Source organism: Gobio gobio (assembly GCF_949357685.1).
Source record: "Gobio gobio genome assembly, chromosome: 11".
NCBI classification, from domain to species: domain Eukaryota; kingdom Metazoa; phylum Chordata; class Actinopteri; order Cypriniformes; family Gobionidae; genus Gobio; species Gobio gobio.
In genome coordinates this window covers 12,435,088-12,455,099 of record NC_137104.1, presented here as the reverse complement: position 1 = coordinate 12,455,099, position 20,012 = coordinate 12,435,088, and the positions used below count along the sequence as shown (strand labels likewise).

The 20,012-nt window shown below is 37.7% G+C and overlaps 1 protein-coding gene across 1 annotated transcript in view; it reads left to right on the top strand.

Annotated features, from left to right (window-relative positions):
- thsd7aa (thrombospondin, type I, domain containing 7Aa) overlaps positions 1-20,012 on the top strand; it is a 177,235-nt gene that overhangs the window by 109,783 nt on the left and 47,440 nt on the right. The window contains exons 8-11 of the mRNA XM_079829676.1: positions 5,495-5,689; positions 13,378-13,630; positions 18,094-18,209; positions 18,995-19,127. Coding sequence (XP_079685802.1) covers positions 5,495-5,689; positions 13,378-13,630; positions 18,094-18,209; positions 18,995-19,127 — 697 coding nt within the window. The remainder of the gene's footprint in view (positions 1-5,494; positions 5,690-13,377; positions 13,631-18,093; positions 18,210-18,994; positions 19,128-20,012) is intronic.

Below are 20,012 nucleotides of genomic sequence, written 5' to 3'. Positions count from 1 at the left end.
GGAGAGGAGAAAGAGTGATGAAGCCAATCAGAATATGGGGATGATTAGGAGGCCATGATGAACAGAGGCCAATGAGCAAATTTGTCCAGGATGCCGGTTACACCCCTACTCTTTTTCCGAAGGACATCCTGGGATTTTTAATGACCACAGAGAGTCAGGACATTGGTTTAATGTCTCATCCAAAGGATGGGAGATAATCAGTGATATTCACTTCAACTGTCAGATACACTGATCTGTGTGTATGTGTTTATATATATATATATGTATGCTGTATGTAGGTCTTTTTATCACTAAAACCGATTGTACCTTTGTATTTTTCTTTTTTTTTTTGTTGTTGCTTCAAATCAAAGTTTTTAATCAAATAATTCACCTCATAGCTGGTTGACGTGGTTCATGACTTAAAACGCTTTAATGAAGACTTTTTTGAAATCCCTATGGGAGAAATTAATGGAAAAAATACTTCTGGAACCAACGCCGCTGAAAAAGTGGGCGGGCACCTTCTTTAATATTGCCTATACTCTGCCATTATTTTACATGCATAACAATAAAGGACCAATAATCTAAGAGTTTTAATGTAATACCTTTCAATGTAAAATAGAAAAATAGATAGATCACATGATCAGAGACCTGTAAAGGTTAAATTATCCATTTTCATCCAATTATATCCTTACATATCTTATAAATAGTATTTTAACCCAAAAATAATCCAAAAAACTGAAAGAAACATTGGCCATTACTCTGTTCCTCCCTAGCCATTGGCTTGCTGCAACACGTTGACCCATTTAAGTCCAGATACCTTGCCCTAGTGAGGAATAATATGATTTGTTCAAGGTCACCTTTTTCTTTGTCCTGCCTCGCAGACGGGTAGATGGTGAATATGTTGTTCTGGCACCGGTGCTGAGCCGCCTATATAAATGAAATTAACTCTGTTAGTCCCTCCGAGTCAGTCTGCATTTAGCTGAACTCCCTCTCTCCCTCATTAACTTTGAGAAGAGTCACATGCAGCCTCATCAGAATGTGACAGCACTCAATAGAAGAAATGTCAGCTGCTGTCTGGTACTTTTCCATCAGGGGACATTCGGACGCAGGTGAGGTTTAACACATCTGAGATGTATAAGGGCTAGACGCACAGCTGATATTACATTTCCCCCAGCATACTCATTGAGTTATTCATGAGGGCAGTTGATGTGTTTTTCCTGAAGGATTTGTGAAATGTGCCATATGTGAAAGTTATTTTTTATTTTATATATTTTTTTATACATTGTATTTTTTGTTTTATTTTATGTTTTTTATGAAATGGTAACCAGCTAATGAACAGCTTAGATTGGTTACTTTGTTCCAAAGCACAGCTAGCAGCTTAAGATGGATATGTTATCTTGTATAAATACGTGGCTGTGAATAGATTTTTTTGGACTTGGTGTGTTTTAGTGTATTAAGATCGTCTTGTTTTTCAAATTAAACCTCTAAAAAGGCAAATGAATGTCTGTATGGACTGTAATGATTTTTTCCTGATGTGAAATGCTTCCTCTTGGATGTGTATCAATGCCAGTGGTGTGAGGAAGTCTAACTCTTTCCCACCCCCAGTCTCAACCCTCACTCCTCATTGTTCCCTAGTGCCTCCCCTCTTCTCTCGATTATTGATTCCTGTTGTCTGGTGCTGATGAGAATAGATCTGTTGTGTCCCATGGGGTCATGCAGTGTCATCTGACTCAGTGGGTTTTCTGTCACTTTGGGCTCTTTTTCAAGGGTGGGGTTCACCGATCGATACAGGGGCTGGTGCAAGATCCACAGGGGTTGGTGTCCAAAACTAGGTCTTTCAGATGACCTCTATGAGCAAACTGTTTTTTACTTTGTTGTTATATTTTGTTAGCTTTGCTTTTGTTTTTCTGATTTGGCTAGATTTAGCTTTGTTTTGTTTTACTTTGTTGTTTCATTATTTAGCTATTTTTCGTTTTGTTTGTTTCATTTATCAAAAAAATCTCAGTCCTCTTATAGCTTGAATCCCCTTTTCCACCAAGGCAGTGCTAGAGCTAATTCAGAGCCAGAGCTAGTCCCAGTTCATAGTTGGTTCGACTAATGAGCCTTCTAAGAACCGTTTGCTTTTCCACATGCTGAAAGCCACAACAGAGCCATGTCTTACGTCACTGTATACGTCTCATCTCTCTCAGCAACGCTAGCGAGGCAGCGGCAGTGTTGCCAAGTCTGTGGTCTTGCCGCGGGCTGTTTTTTTATTTCCGCGGGATGAAGCGACCCCAATTATGTGATATTTAGCCCCGGGAATGCGAGTAGGCAACCTTTTAGTAGGCAATCATGCCAAAAAACACATATTTTACCCCCAAATGTGATTTTTACTGGGGAATCCCCCCCTGGAACGCGATTGGGCTTGTTTTGAGAAGCAATTGGGCGGGTTTTGTTGTGAAAACCTGGCAACCCTGGGCAGCGGGAAACACACACACACCAGGCTTGTTCGAGACGCATCGGCGCTGCGCAGACCGATCCACGTATGATATATAAAAAAAAAAACGCATGAGTGAATCAAAAGCATAAGGAGTCATATGCTCTCGCTGGACTCGTTATCATACGGCGTTCGGTCTCTGCACAGCACCGCTGCGAACAAGCCTTCCATCAACAAAGCAAACGTTGCGTTACTGTTGATTCACATGGCTTTACGATCCTACATCGGCATCAAAACACAACGAAAACACAGCGAATCCAACGCATTCATGCAGTTCGCTGTAATTTGTATAGACGGAGATTACAAACGAGCAGCAGCTGTTAGCTCCATTAGCTGCTATTTCAAAAATGGCGGATCTCACGTTTGTGTTTGCCTTGTTGACCCAGCGCCTGACGTAATCGGTTCTTACTTCTAGCCCTGTTCTAGCCCAGCAATGTTTTGGTGCTACTTAAGAACCACTTTTCCTGGCTCGGAACACAAAGAACCGATTTGAAACTAGGCTCTGGCTCCGATCTAGCTCTAGCTCTGCTTTGGTGGAAAAGGGGTATTAAAGGTGGGGAAAGTGCTTTCTGGTAACCGATGTTGATATTTCAAATCCCCAAAACAAACATGTCCCTATTTTGATAGCTCCGCCCCACACATACGTAACCCAGGCAACGAATATGGCGGAATCTGCTGTGCCAGCCGGCCGAGGGTATGATGCCATCAATAAGTGAAAGCAATGTGTGTTACTATGGTAATCCAGGTCGAATATTCAGTTAAAAAGTCATCCCTTACATCCCAAAAACACAAACACAGTTCTCATGAACAACTCGATAGCACGAGCACGACAGACCAACTAACGAACATATTACACTTATGACAAGATTAGAGGGTTATATCGATCACGAAAAGAGGAACCAAAGCAAACAAACATATATTAGGAGTTTAATGTCTTACTTTTCGGACACACTGCGAGCTGATGCTTGAAACAGATGATGGTTTAACGTTATAGGATGTGGAAATGAATGGGTCTTTATCATCGCTGAAGTGAACGACGATACGATTGCAAATGGACAAACAAGCGAACATGACACACAAGCATATTCAAGCAAAAGCCAGCATATATTAGTTCTGTGAAACAAAACAAAACCAATGTTACTCGCCTATCGAGAAGAAATAATGCAACCTCGGCATCCAATTGCAGGCCTTAGCGCTCCTTGAGTTCTCTCCAGCGCTGGAAAGCTGATACTTCTAAGCCTTCTTTTGTTCCTTGGACATTTTCCAAGTTTTTTATCTGCCATCTCTCTCTTTCTTCTCTCTCTGTGTCGTGTCTTTTGAATAATGACGTGCACTGAGCGCTCTCTTCTCCCCATCATTAGTAGACACGCCCCTTACTGCTGATTGGCTATACGTTTGTTTTGGTACTCGACCCGGGACACTTTTCTAAAGCAGTTTTGAAATATTAAACACTTACCCCACCTTTAAGTACACAAAAGAGCACAGTTTAATCATATTATTTTCATTTCATTATCAAAATCATAAACACACAGGTTTGTAGTGCAAATAGTTTTTCCATTTAAGGCACTTTGTTTTTCTTAATTGTTTACCTATAGGCGCTAATGAATTGGATATCTTGCACAATAAAAAAATAGCTTCTTTTTGCATTGCAAAATAAGGTGGATAGGGGACATTTTGGATGCGGAAAGCCTTATATTATATTATATATTCTACTGTATATGCAGGGTATTAGGGCCAGATTTACTAACAGCTTGCGCCAACGCAAACCCTCTTTTTGCGTTTACAAACTACCGTCAGGATAAACAATCAGCGCTGAAAAGACGTGAACAGGCTTATCATGCGGTTGACCTTATTGCATATGCATTTATTGGAGTTTCCCTTTCCGACGCAAAGAGAGTGAATCATGAAGGTGATTTACTAAGGTTTAAGCTCATCAATTTATTGGTGTTTGCGCCATTGTTTACCGCCCCAAAAAAGCAAGTCTTAACCCTCTCGAGTCGGCCTTCGCGCCGGTGTGATCGGCTTGCTTTTTTTCTTATCAGTGCCATAGAGACTCAAATAAAAGTTTTTTATCATTCAGGCAAGTGTTATACATCATTATAATCTGTTAAGTTTCTATTTTTTCTATTGAGTAGGCTCAGTGATTCTCACATCAGTTTGAAGCAAAAGCTCTAGGCAACAACACCCATTAGTCAAAAGTCTTGTGGACACATATCTATTGTGTGTTTTGAGGCCTTAATTTAAAAAAAAAAAATTTTTGTTTTCTCAAAAACCATGCATAAACATTTTTCTCTCAAAAATGCAAGCATGTACATACATTTTGTCCACATATTATGGTAGCCCAGTTTGTGCTGAATACAGTGTAATTACACTTTTGCCATTAATGTGTTTATAAGCAACTGAAAAAAACACAAATGTCAGAGCATGTCAAAACTTCTAAAGAGCCCCAAAACAGCTCAGACTCCTAGGGGTTAAACCAGATGCTAAGGGGTAGATTGCGTTGGTCATTATGAAAATGATCCGTCTGCGTCTTTTCTTTAATTTGCGTGTTGTCAGTAGATCACGGTCCACTCCCATTGCCGCTTTTATTGGAATTGTGCTCTCACGCTAATTTGCCCTGTTTAGTAAATCTGGCCCTGAATGTGTAAAGGAGTACATGCGAGTAAATGTGGGTGTTTTTTACTTAGTGTTTGTGTGCACAGTCTGGCATGGAGTAGAGATGGCAGCACTTGGCATTGGATCACATGCACAGTGTGAATTCTCTGTGTGGTTAGATATTGATGTTGTATTGATGTTCACACAATTTAACTACTCATCAAATGAGTGAGGTTTCGCTTTGCTGTTCCCTTTTTGAAACCTGTTGGTCTGTTTCTTTGTGGATACAAAATGCATTACAGTTTGACCTATCATTGTGGTTTCTAATTTGTTCTATCATATTCATTTGGTTCCATATCAGCTTCCACTAAATGTTTGCTAGTCCATAGGGATCCTTATTTAGGATGTGAGATTATAACAGACCATGTCTTTTGCTGTTTTCAGGTGAATATGTGGACCGGCAGATGTGCCGGGATGCCATCCTTCCCATGCCTGTCCTGTGTGAGGTGCCCTGCCCCAAAGACTGTGTGCTCAGTCCCTGGACTTCCTGGTCTCTGTGTTCCAACACCTGCTCAGGGAAGAACACAGAGGGCAAGCAGACCAGAGCACGCTCCATTCTGGCCTACAACGCAGGGGACGGTAGGGTTTTTACCATTATTGAACCACTCTTATACCCCGTTTTCCACCAAAATGGTGCAGATACTTGTGTAAGAGCTGGTGCTTAGAACTTGGAGATTTCCACTGAACTGAATAATGATGTACCTTAGTATGTTGCTACATAGTTTATGAGACTTATGTGTTAAAAACATATTTTAACATGGAAGCTATTTAATTATGCATCTTTATGGTATCACAGGCTTCTGTTGATGCAACAGTGAGAAGTTCAAATTAATACAATTCATAATAATCCTTTTGAATAATATTTTATGGTTCAAAGTTTGTGGTCAGTGAGATTTTTTTATATTTTAGTACAAATGTCTTACGCTGACCAAGGCTGTATTTATTTGATGAAAAATACAGTAAAAACAGTAATATTGTGAAATATTACAATTTAAAAGAACTATTTATATTTTCTATTTAAAAATCGAATGTACTCCTGTGATGGCAAAGCTAGATTTTCAGCATCATTACTCCAGACTTCAGTTTATGCCAAATTATTCTAATTATTCTAATATGCTGATTTGCTGCTCTGAAACATTTATTACTAATATACATTTTTAAAACAGTTGTGCAGCTTAATATTTTTGTGGAAACTGTGATACTTTTTTGATTATTTGATAAATAGAAAATTTAAAAGAACAGCATTTATTTTAAAAATGAATATTTTGCAATTATTATAAGGCAAGTATTTACTTTTGGTCAATTTAATATATCCTTGTTGATAAAAACATAATAATAATATTTTTTTAAAGAAAAATCTTACTGACCCTCATTTAAATGTCTTTATGCCTAACCAAACTTCTTTTGGTGCAACATTAATAAGTTTTAAAATTCATAACCATCGATTCACAGATATGATGCTTGTAAATAATATTTTATTTTAGATCCAGTGAGTTTTACTGAGAACATGTGTGACATTTTTATTCAGCTATTTTGACATCAGGTCACAGGGGCTGGAGTGGCATCGGTTTTTTTGACCTGCATCCTCCAGTTTTTCTATATTACCATGAAGCAATGCTTTACTTGATGCACATTATAGCCCTTTCTATGATTAATATTTTAATTAAGTATTGGCTTTTTTAAGTGCTTTGCTAAGGTCTCTCCAAAGATTTCTACTCTCTTAAATATAATCACTAGCTTGACTTTCTATTGTTGTGCATTTGTTATCCATGCAGATGTTCAAGTAGGCATGGGCAGATTCTGAATATCTTACAGCATATACCTCCTTTATATTAGTTTAACTTTCTTCCATGTGAGCAGACTAAAAAAGCCGCCCATAACAAGGTAATAAGGTTCTCTGAGCGTTAAGTGATTCAAACCTCAGGTGAGCTCAGGCTGTAAGTGTGTATCTGATGTGTAATAGACTGATGGATATAAGTGGTTGCTTTGGGCTAAAACCTCTTCCTTCCCTCCTCCACGCACCGGCCAGAAATCCATTTCCACAAATATCCAGCTTGAGGGAACAAGCCTTGCATTGCTGACTGAGAGCAAATCGGCTTGGTTTGCTTCAACATCACATCATTTTTACGGTCATTCTAGTGCTAGAATCAAAGGCAGTGTGTTTGGTGCATCTGTGGAGTGAGGTGCTTTATATATTTCAGATTAAGCCCAAATGTGTGGCCACATATGTGCAATGACACATTCTGCCCTGTGGCAAATTGTGCTACGTGCTGTGGTACTCTATTAGCCTTCAAACGATGCAGGAGACGGTGCACCAAATTGATGACAAGCGTCTGAAAAAGCAGGTGTGTGCTGACAGTAGCATGAAGTTTAGTAGATCCTGTTCTGTTTACCATCTGCCTCCGTGTGAGATGATAGCGAGAATGGCATATGTAGCACTGGTCATTTTGCTGTCCATGTTGAAATGAAGAATGAACAGGAGGAACTCTTAGCTGTCTTAGTAGGAACTGACATTTAAAACTCCCACTCCAGTTACCTCAACTACTTACGAATTCGAAAGAGAGGTTTAAAAAGAAAAACAATGCAAAGTAAACATGTTGTCTTGGCGTTTTCACACCTGAAAGTCCGCACCAAGGTCCGAACCGAAGTTCATGTTTTGATACTTTTTATATATTCGGTTAGTTTTGGTTGGGTTTCACATTGCAATTATGTGAGCGGACTAAAGAACTTTACATGACGCACTTGCGTCCACTCGTCATCATCTATGTGGGCGACATCTGGACACTGATTGGTTTGTAAACGGACGTGCGTCTGACGTCAGCGTCTTTGACAAGTTGAATGAACGGACGCATATCGTCGTTGCCACTATTGAACAGTGCGCATTGCTTGACTATTTTTTTATTCGTTACGTTTAAAAGTGGACATTTCAAGCTTTATATACACATATTTCTCATGTTTGTGAGGCAAGTAGCCTGCTTTGTTTCGGTTTATTTGAGACGCGCTCCAGTTCATGTGCAAAGCATGTGATCGCTCCTGCGATTATTGTCTGCTATAGACTATTTGCTTCTTATTTATTAAATCCAGGCAATTATCTGATTAAACGTTGATTAAAATTAAGATACAATTTATACAAAACGAAATTCCCATTAAAGAAATGCTTTCTAAGCAAAATCATACAAAATTTCGTTCAAAATTATTTCTGACTTTCTGTCTACTAACATATTGCGCATATTTTCACTTTTCATAATCAATGTAGCCTAGATTGAATTTAAAAATAACGTTATAATATTTAAACATAAACAGGAACTTCCTGTAAATGGTCTGAAAGTCCGAACCATTCAGAAAATGCTTTCACACTAGAAACGAACCAAACCTTTGTTCAGTTTGATCCGGACCGAGACTACTACCTCTTTTCGTCGGACCAAATTTCGTCTGTTTGGTCCGGACCGTGGTACGGGGGAGGTTTCACACCTGCAATTTTGATTCGGACCAAACTGAAAAGTCCGAAAATCCGGACCAAACAAGTGTGAAAACGCCCTTATAGGGATACTCACGCTCATGTCGTTCCAAAAGACTTTAATTCATCTTCAGAACACAAGTGAAGATCTCTTTGATGAAATTTGAGAGCTTTCTGTACTCTCCATAGACAGCTATGCAACTGACACTTTGACTCTTCAAAAAGTTCATAAAAAGATTGTAAAACAAATCCATATTAATTGAGCGGTTTAGTGCAAATTTTCTGAACAGAATCGATCACTTTATATGATGAACAGATTGAATTTAGGCTTTTATTCACATATAAACATTCATCAGCGAACATAAATAGAAGTTCAACTGAACCTGCTTGACATAAGAATGAACCTAATTGGTTCTTGCTGAAGCTCAAACGTGCTGCGTAACACGAGAATGAACCTCATTAGTTCTCGCACATAAAGCGAACATGCTTGAGCTTCCGTTTATCACAACTGTGTGAGTTGATGAATGTTTATATGTGAATATAAGTATCTTTTCATCATATAAAGCGATCAAGTCTTTTCAGAAAATCTGGTCTAAACCACTCAATTCATATGGATTACTTTTATGATCTCTTTATGAACTTTTTGCAGTGTCAAAGTGGTAGTTGCATAGCTGTTTATGGAGGGACAGAAATCTCTAATCTTTGTGTTCCAAAAACGAATGAAAGTCTTACTGTTTTGGAACGACATGAGGGTGAGTTATTAATGGCAGAAATAAAATTTTTGGGTTAACTATCCCTTTAATATGATTGTTAATATTAATCAAATTAATTGAATATGTTTGATGTAATGTTTTTAACAAATGTACTGAATTTTATATTTTATTTTGCTATATTTTGAACAGTAGTATACATCTAATATGGAAAATAATTAAGATGTGACACGGCTGTTCATTATAAAATTATTTACAAAAATTGTATCAGTTATATCTGGAGTTATAGTTATGTTTCCATCCATTTATTTGCATGCACATTTTGGGATATCACAAAAAAACTGCTGGATGGAAATGCCAAGATGCACATACATTTAATTTTTTTTATTAAAAACACACATGCTCGATTGAATCTGATCAATATTTTATCCGATAAGAAAACATGCATAAACTACAATGGAAACACATTTACCGAATTAATTCCAAAAAAAAAAAACAACGCGACTTTGCGCGATGGGACGGCACAGCATCTGAAATGCTGTTATTGTTGTTTTGAAATTCCTGAACAAGGAGTTTGTCGTCAAAGTGGTTCTGTATAATTAGTCAGGCATCTTTTTCCGAAATGCGTTTATTGCATTTCGTCTGCGCTCTTTGAGATGCAATTAATTTAGTATAAACAAAAATTATTATATACAGTGGCTTCTCCTACTTTTCTTAGTAATTTTTAATGCTATTTTATCCAAAAGTGATGATTTTGTTCTCTTTGACTCACTGGATGAAAAAAAAAAAAAAGCATTTTGCGCAAAAGTAAAATTTGCAACTTTGGATGGAAAGCTGGATGGAAGCTTATGAGGATTGCAACCAGTGAGGCATGATGCTAAATCAAATGTTTGATCTCAAACTCAGAAGACATATTTTTGGGGAGATTATACATTGCAACTTGCAATTACATCATGTTGTGTCATTCACTGTGTCTGTTCGGAGAGAGGCTCACAGATCACAGACTGAGCAGTATCACCGTTTCAGTTGCAAGGCACTGACCCTTGGTCAATGTCCTGGAAAATAGCGACAGCCTAGTGTATACCAAGATAAAATTTTAATCGAATGTTAAAAAATGTATGATTATACATTTTAATGCACGATTACAAATGCACCACATATTTTCTCTGTCTAAGTGGAGGGCTTGACTATTTCAAATGCACCACTTCTTGAGGATGTCATGTAGGCATCGCTGCGTTCTACATCAAATGAAGATGAACACAAAATGAAATGTGGACGGCTGGAGCTGCAATATGAACTGCTGTTCTTAATGGTGCGGAGATGGACCAAGAACATGCAATTACACTGAGCCGTGCACAGACTCACTTTTGTAATTGTACAAAGGATTAGTCTTCATCTGAGTCACAGGTCAATAAACAACCGGAGGGAGTGTTAATCCCCATTTGAAACAATGTGATTCTGGTGCAGCTTTTTGAAGCTCTAATGCACTGCCCTGGCATGCCCTGAACCACTATGAGATGATTTGGGAGTCAAATCACCCTCCTTTTGTGACTCTGAAGAGTTTATTCTCTATTTCAGGGCCATCATGGTGGCCGTGCCTAGCTGTTCGCGGCAAGTGTTTTCTAATGGTTCTCACATGTATAATGAAGTGTGTGATAATAGTCGATAACCTTTTTATAAATGAGCTAAAGGACTGTGTGCTGTATTGCTACAAAGGATGAGTCAATTATTCATTATTTCTGGTGTTCTTGAACAAGGAGCACTGCTTTAATACATGGTTTGTCCATTTTTCTCATTCACTGGTTTACCATTTTCTCATTGATTGGTGTGCGGTTGTTAATACGCACCACTGAGATGATGGCTGACCACTCCGTGGGGATTCTGGTGCTTTGCGTGACTGCAGGTTGTAAAGAAATGTCTGGTGGGTTGGGTGGATGGATGCATGGATGGATGGATTGATGGATGGATAGGTAGGTAGGTAGGTATATAGATAACGTGACTGCAGGTTGTAAAGAAAACTAAGTAATGTCAGGTGGGTGGATGGATGGATGGATGGATGAATAGGTAGGTAGGTAGGTTGGTAGGTAGGTAGGTTGGTAGATAGATAACGTGACTGCAGGTTGTAAAGAAAACTAAGTAATGGTGGGTGGGTGGGTGGATGGATGGATGGATGGATGGATGGATGGATGGATGGATGGATGGATGAATAGGTATGTAGGTAGGTAGGTTGGTAGGTAGGTTGGTAGATAGATAACGTGACTGCAGGTTGTAAAGAAAACTAAGTAATGTATGGTAAATAAATTTAGTGGATGGATGGATGGATGGATGGATGGATGGATGGATGGATGGATGGATGGATGGATGGATGGATGGATGGATGGAACAATAGTACAATAGATAGAAAGATGGATGGATAAATAGATTGATGGATGGATGGATGGATGGATGGTTGATGGATAGATGAATGGATAAATAGATAGATGGATAATGGATGGATGGAACAATAGAATGATAGATAGAACTATAGATGGATGGATGGATGGAATGATAGATAGAAAGATGGATGGATGGATCGATAGAACTATAGATGGATGGAACAATAGATAGATGGATGAATGGAACTATAGATGGATGGATGGAACGATAGATAAAAATATGGATGGTTGAATGGATAGATAGAACTATAGATGGATGGATGGATGGAACGATAGATAGAAAGATTGATGATGGATGGATGATGGATAGATAGAACTATAGATGGATGGAACAATAGATAGATGGATGGATGGATTGATTGATGGATGGATAGGTATGTAGGTAGGTAGGTTGGTAGATAGATAGATAGATAGATAAATAACGTGACTGCAGGTTGTAAAGAAAACTAAGTAATGTCTGGTAAATACATTTAGTGGATGTGGATGGATGGATGGATGGATGGATGGATGGATGGATGGATGGATGGATGGATGGATGGATGGATGGAACAATAGTACAATAGATAGAAAGATGGATGGATGGATGGATAAATAGATAAATATATAGATGGATGGATGGATGGATGGATGGATGGATGGATGGATGGATGGATGGATGGATGGATGGATGGATGGATGGAACTATAGATGGATGGATGGAACAATAGAATGATAGATAGAACTATAGATGGATGGATGGATGGATGGAACGATAGATAGAAAGATGATGGATGAATTGATAGAACTGTAGATGGATGGAACAATGGATGGATGGATGGATGGATGGATGGATGGATGGATGGATGGATGGATGGATGGATGGATGGATGAATGGATGGATGGATGGAACAATATAATGAAAGATAGAACTATAGATGGATGGATGGATGGATGGATGGAACAATATAATGAAAGATAGAACTATAGATGGATGGATGGAACGATAGATAGAAATATGGATGGATGGATGGATGGATGGATGGATCGATAGAACTGTAGATGGATGGAACAATAGCTAGATGGATGGATGGAACTATAGATGGATGGATGGATGGATGGATGGATGGATGGATGGATGGATGGATGGATGGATGGATGGATGGAACAATATAATGAAAGATAGAACTATAGATGGATGGATGGATGGATGGAACAATATAATGAAAGATAGAACTATAGATGGATGGATGGAACGATAGATAGAAATATGGATGGTTGGATAGATAGATAGAACTATAGATAGATGGAACAATAGATGGATGGATGGAACAATATATAGAAAGATGGATGGATGGATGATGGATAGATAGAACTATAGATGGAGGGAACAATAGATAGATGGATGGATGAATGGATGGAACGATAGATAGATAGATAGATAGATAGATAGATAGATAGATAGATAGATAGATAGATAGATAGATAGATAGATAGATAGATAGATAGATAGATAGATAGATAGATAGATAGATAGGGATGGATGGAAGATAGATATCCAATTTGTAATATTTGTTATAGATTCTAATTCCCTATGCATTATTACAGATTTACCAACTGTAAAGAATACAATGTACAAATGTAGTTTTACAGTTTGGGTAGTAACACTTGACCCTTTTTATCTTCTAGGTGGGAGTCAGTGCCCCAACAGCAGCACCTTGCAGGAGGTGCGCAACTGCAATGATCATCCCTGCACTGTGTACCACTGGCAGACGGGGCCCTGGGGTCAGTGCATAGAGGACACCTCCGTTCCCTCTGCCAACAGCTCGCTCAGCCGCGCCGGAGCAGGAGTCGGCACTAATGAGGCGTTCTGCTCGGTCGGCATGCAGACGCGCAAAGTCATTTGTGTCCGGGTCAATGTGGGCCAGGTGCCTCCTAAAAAGTATGTTTTTTTTTTTTTATGTGTTTCTATAAATGTCATGTGTTTCATTTATGGTGGACAAATGCAAAGCAATTTTATGAAATCCATTATTTGTCTGCATTGTTGTACATTGAAAAAATTAAGTTAAGTTAATGGCGCTACTGGAATTGTGATTTATTTCTGTGTTAGATTATACAGTATTATATTATATTATATTATATTATTAATTATATTATATTATATTATATTATATTATATTATATTATATTATATTATATTATATTATATTATATTATATTAATTAGATTACATTAGATTAGATTATTATTTATACAACAGTTATTTCCTGTTCTCGAATCTGAGCCTTTTCTAGAGATGCAATATTCTACTAATATCACTTAAAAACCGTTTCACAATTTGTATCACTGCACTTGTTTCTGCCGGATCTATACTGGCAGCATTTCTCACAGCGAGCGTCAATGGTGGAGAAGCAAACCCACTATCATTTTACAAATACTACTGTTATTGTGTCATAGAATGTAGTTGTGGTTGATGTATTATATTATATTACTTTACATTACATAATTATATACTTTTTATTAATTTAATACATATTTTTATATATATATTCATTTTAACAAAATGTAACAAAGAGCTTGTATTTTAACGATATTGTAACGATGGATGGATGGAACAATGATGGATGGATGGATGGATGGATGGATGGATGGATGGATGGATGGATGGATGGATGGATGGAACAATAGAACGATGGATGGATGGATGGATTGATGAATGGATGAGATAGATGGATGGATGGACAGATGATGGAACAATAGAACAATGGATGGATGTATGAATGGATGGATGGATGGATGGATGGATGGATGGATGGATGGATGGATAATTAAGCAATTTTAACTATAATTCGATTCTAATACATATTTACTAATACCTTTATTTACAGACATTCTTTTCTTTTTCTTTTGCCGTTTGTTGGAGCAGATAGTGAAGCAGATTATGTATTCTTTTTATAAAGCTCAATCTTGAGGTCCTCTGCTTGATCTTTATTGACAGATAGAGACTTTAAGTTGATGAGCTCTCAGTCGGTAGTTTTAAGTATCTGGATCTGGTCTTTCCCTGAAGGCGTCTACTGGGAAACTAAATTATCTGTTTATTTATTCAGTTTAATAGCAGCATTATTCTGTCAGTGGCTGTGGAAACAGGGTGTAGCTCAGGGACCCCATGCTGGCAATGGAAATGAGTCCTGCTTTCTTCCCGGGGTTATTCATGTGCTGGGCTTTACCCACTGATCTACACATTCATATACGCACGCAGATATACACACATGAGCCGCATGCTGATCGTTATGGGGTTTCATGTGAAAGGAGAAAGAATATTGGTGTTATGCAGGGATAAGGAAAGGGATGGAGAAAGAAGCATTGTATATACAAAGACATATAACCAAAACAATAATACAATACTAGAGCAATATTATTAGCTATTTATATACTTTACCTACCAAAAGATTGTGGCGTTTTAAAAATGTTTGAAAAGTCTCTTATGCTCAGTACGGCTGCATTTATTTGATCTAAAATACAGTAAAAAAAAAACTGTAATATTATGAAATATATTAAAATATTTTGTATTATTTATATTACAGTTAGTGTAGTAATTAAGGTTCAAATAGAGAATTCCAATGCAAAGAGGCAAATTCGTCATTTTGTGGATGGAAAAATAATAATTTTCATTTGTAAAGCCATGGTTTACCTACTAGGTGCATGTATGGCTCTTTAATAATTATACATGTATCTAATCTGGTTGCTCAAAAAAGTATTGCAGATTATAACTGCTTACTTATTTTTAGGTTTTGCATTTAGACACATATTTAGACATAATCAAACACTAGATTTCTTTAAATCTGAAATTTTAAAAAGTTAATAAATTACATCCTAATATTTTTAATGATACTTATATAACCAAACACGAGTGAATATTAATGAATGCAAGCAAATATAATTTAACCCGAGAAAAGTTTTAAATAGTGCTAAAAAGACAAACCTATTTTTCCTTTATGTAAAGTAGGATATACAGTGAGGAAAATAAGTATTTGAACACCCTGCTATTTTGCAAGTTCTCCCACTTAGAAATAATGGAGGGGTCTGAAATTGTCATCGTAGGTGTATGTCCACTGTGAGAGACATAATCGGCAAAAAAAAGTCCAGAAATCACAATGTATGATTTTTTAACTATTTATTTGTATGATACAGCTGCAAATAAGTATTTGAACACCTGTCTATCAGCTAGAATTCTGACCCTCAAAGACCTGTTATTCTGCCTTTAAAATGTCCACCTCCACTCCATTTATAATCCTAAATTAGATGCACCTGTTTGAGGTCGTTAGCTGCATAAAGACACCTGTCCACATCATACAATCAGTAAGAATCCAACTACTAACATGGCCAAGACCAAAGAGCTGTCCAAAGACACTAGAGACAAAATTGTACACCTCCACAAGGCTGGAAAGGGCTACGGGGAAATTTCCAAGCAGCTTGGTGAAAAAAGGTCCACTGTTGGAGCAATCATTAGAAAATGGAAGAAGCTAAACATGACTGTCAATCTCCCTTGGACTGGGGCTCCATGCAAGATCTCACCTTGTGGGGTCTCAATGATCCTAAAAAAGGTGAGAAATCAGGCCAGAACTACACGGGTGGAGGTGGTCAATGACCTGAAAAGAGCTGGGACCACCGTTTCCAAGGTTACTGTTGGTAATACACTAAGATGTCATGGTTTGAAATCATGCATGGCACGGAAGGTTCCCCTGCTTAAACCAGCACATGTCCAGGCTCAGTTCAGTCTTAAGTTTGCCAATGACCATTTGGATGATCCAGAGGAGTCATGGGAGAAAGTCACGTGGTCAGATGAGACCAAAATAGAACTTTTTGGTCGTAATTCCACTAAACGTGTTTGGAGGAAGAAGAATGACGAGCACCATCCCAAGAACACCATCCCTAGTGTGAAGCATGGGGGTGGTAGCATCATGCTTTGGGGGTGTTTTTCTGCACACAGGACAGGGCGACTGCACTGTATTAAGGAGAGGATGACCGGGGCCATGTCTTGCGAGACCTTCCCTCGGCTAGAGCATTGAAGATGGGTCGAGGCTGGGTCTTCCAACATGACAATGACCCGAAGCACACAGCCAGGATAACCAAGGAGTGGCCAGTCTCCAGACCTAAACCCAATAGAGAATCTTTGGAGGGAGCTCACACTCCGTGTTTCTCAGCGACAGGCCAGAAACCTGACTGATCTAGAGAAGATCTGTGTGGAGGAGTGGGCCAAAATCCCTCCTGCAGTGTGTGCAAACCTGGTGAAAAACTACAGGAAACGTTTGACCTCTGTAATTGCAAACAAAGGCTACCGTACCAAATATTAACATTGATTTTCTCAAGTGTTCAAATACTTATTTGCAGCTGTATCAAACAAATAAATAGGGGAAAAAAAGCACAATTTGTGATTTCTGGATTTTGTTTTTTTTAGATTATGTCTCACAGTGGACATGCACCTATGATGACAATTTCAGACACCTCCATGATTTCTAAGTGGGAGAACTTGCAAAATAGCAGGGTGTTCAAATACTTATTTTCCTCACTGTATACATACGAATTGATACTGAATAAAGATCGAAATCGATATTTGTGCCAAACACCTTTTAAATGTCTTCACTCAAATGTCATGGACTTGCTCCCCATTATTTATCTGAACTTCTGCACTGTTATTCTCCTCCTCATTCTCTCCGGTCATCTGACTTAAAGGAACACACCGACTTTTTGGAGACTTAAGCTTATTCACCGTATCCCCCAGAGTTAGATAAGTCCATACACACCATTCTCATCTCCATGCTAGCCATAACTCTGTCTGACGCACCCACCGCTAGCCTAACTTAGCACAAAGACTGGAGGTAAACAGCTCCATCTAGCCTACTAATAAGTGACAAAATAACGCCAACATTATCCTATTCACATGTTGTGATGTGTAGAGTTACATATGGATGTACCATGGATGCAGCAGGCACAATGATATTACGCAGCGCCTGAAAATAGTCCCCAGCACGCTCTCTGTGCAAGCAGGTTGTCACGTTGGTTATGTTGACAGAAGTTAGGCTATTTCCAGGTGCTGTGTAATATCATTGCGCCGCTGCACCCATGGTACGGCACAAAGTTCCTCGATTATTACGCAGGAATGAGAGAATAGTTCCTAGCCATATCAGTCTAGAAAATCGCAACATTTCATTTTCTTGAACATTTAAAAAAATAACGTTGATTTCAGAATGCCTGTGGTTTGTCTCCCTTTTGCTTTAATGACAGTGTCTTTGTGTCAAAACGGATGATCTTGTTCTCCAGCATGATTTAGGATGATCCAAAGAACATCTTGTGCTTCTTCTAAAGAGCATCTGTGCATCCTGTTTTTAATGTGTTTATGTGTAGATGTCCAGAGAGTCTGCGTCCCGAGACTGTAAGACCGTGTCTTCTGCCCTGCAAGAGAGACTGTATGGTCACTCCGTACAGTGATTGGACACCCTGCCCTCCCACCTGCCAGACAGGTGCCGTTCTGCTTTTAAACACACATGTATAAAACTTACATATACTTTAAAACTTCTGATGCATCTCTTGAACGAAAGGAAGAATAGAAAAATGTTTCTCAAAGGCTAAAGTTGTCTTTTATTGACATCAGTAGAAATATTGGCAGCTTTCAGCATTCTGTCAGAAGTGTTAAGAAACAGATTCTTTGTTGCCACAATCGCTCTTTATCAACAATATAAAGAGGTATTGTTGCTTGGCAACCCCGCCTATAGGAACCAGAGCAAGTATTATAATACGCTGCCAATATCTGAGCGAGCAGTTTGTTAAATGAAGAAAACAAGCATTTCATTTCTTGTAAAAATATTTTACACTCTTACATTATACAAAGAGAACTACACTTTGTGTTTCTATTAAAGACTTTGTAAGTCGAAGAACAGTGCAAAAATGTTATAAAAAGAATGAATAATTAGATGCACATATTTATAGAGGCCTTCACCCAGTGGAAAACTTCAGTGAGCGTAACAATCACTGAAGTTTATTAAAAAGGGGAAATCCTCGTTATCATTTCATTTCATATAACTTAATATTTAAGTCATTAAACCAAAAAGCAGATGGAATAAATCTGCATTAACATTTTCAGAGATATAAAGGCTAAGGTTGGCTGAAAGCCTTGTTAAATGACAAGCAGTCATACAGAGACTAATGAACCGATGGGATTTAACAGTGGGATGTTGTTTTTGCAAGATTTTCTATATTTATTCATGACAATCGAATGCTTTCTGTCCATCCTCTTGTGTATATCCAGGTGCTACCATCAAAAAGAAGCAATCAAGGAAACGCATTATCATTCAGCTTCCTGCAAACGGGGGCCAGGACTGTCCAGAAGTGCTCTTCCAGGAGAAGGAATGCGATTCCTCGTCTGTTTGTCCAGGCTACAGGTGAACATAATACTTCTGGTTGCAATTTTAGTACAGAAATTTCATTAAAAAAAAGTGCACTTATAAATTCCTAAACTTAATTAATTACTTAACTTACTATAGTATTACTTTACCATCATATTACTACATTATTATGTATTGTGTGTATTGTATATCATTTGTAATTTTAGTATGGAAATGTAAAAAAAATTATATGTACTAATATATACTATTAAATATATAATATAAAATATATATATATATATATATATATATATATATATATATATATATATATATATATATATATATATATATATATATATATATATATATATATATATATATATATATATATATATATATATATATATATAAATAAATATATATATATATATATATATATATATATATATATATATATATATATATATATATATATATATATATATATATATATATATATATATATATTAGTGCTGGGCAAATTAACGCGTTAACGCGGGCGTTTCATTTTTTCAGTTTAACGCATTAAAAATATTTAACGCAATTAACGCAGCGTCCGTTTTTATATCTATTTTTGCCACAAGAGAACGCACTGTATGTCAGTGTCCTGTCTGTGTCTGTGTGGGTGCATCTCATGTCAGCTAATTGAGGGACACCCTGACACACACACACACTCGACGCACAGACAGACTCGCGTCATTCTCGTGCACACATCGAGTTCTCTTTTGCTCTTGAACAAACAATAACAGCAACACAGAGAATTTTGCCAAAACACCAGTTAGTTGTCACCATCATATTAGGAGTCTTAAATTACGTCTTAAATGAACTTGTGAGAAAATTAGATGCGCGTGACGCATCATGTTCGGCAGCAGCCGATCTTAAAGAACAACGGGAACAGAG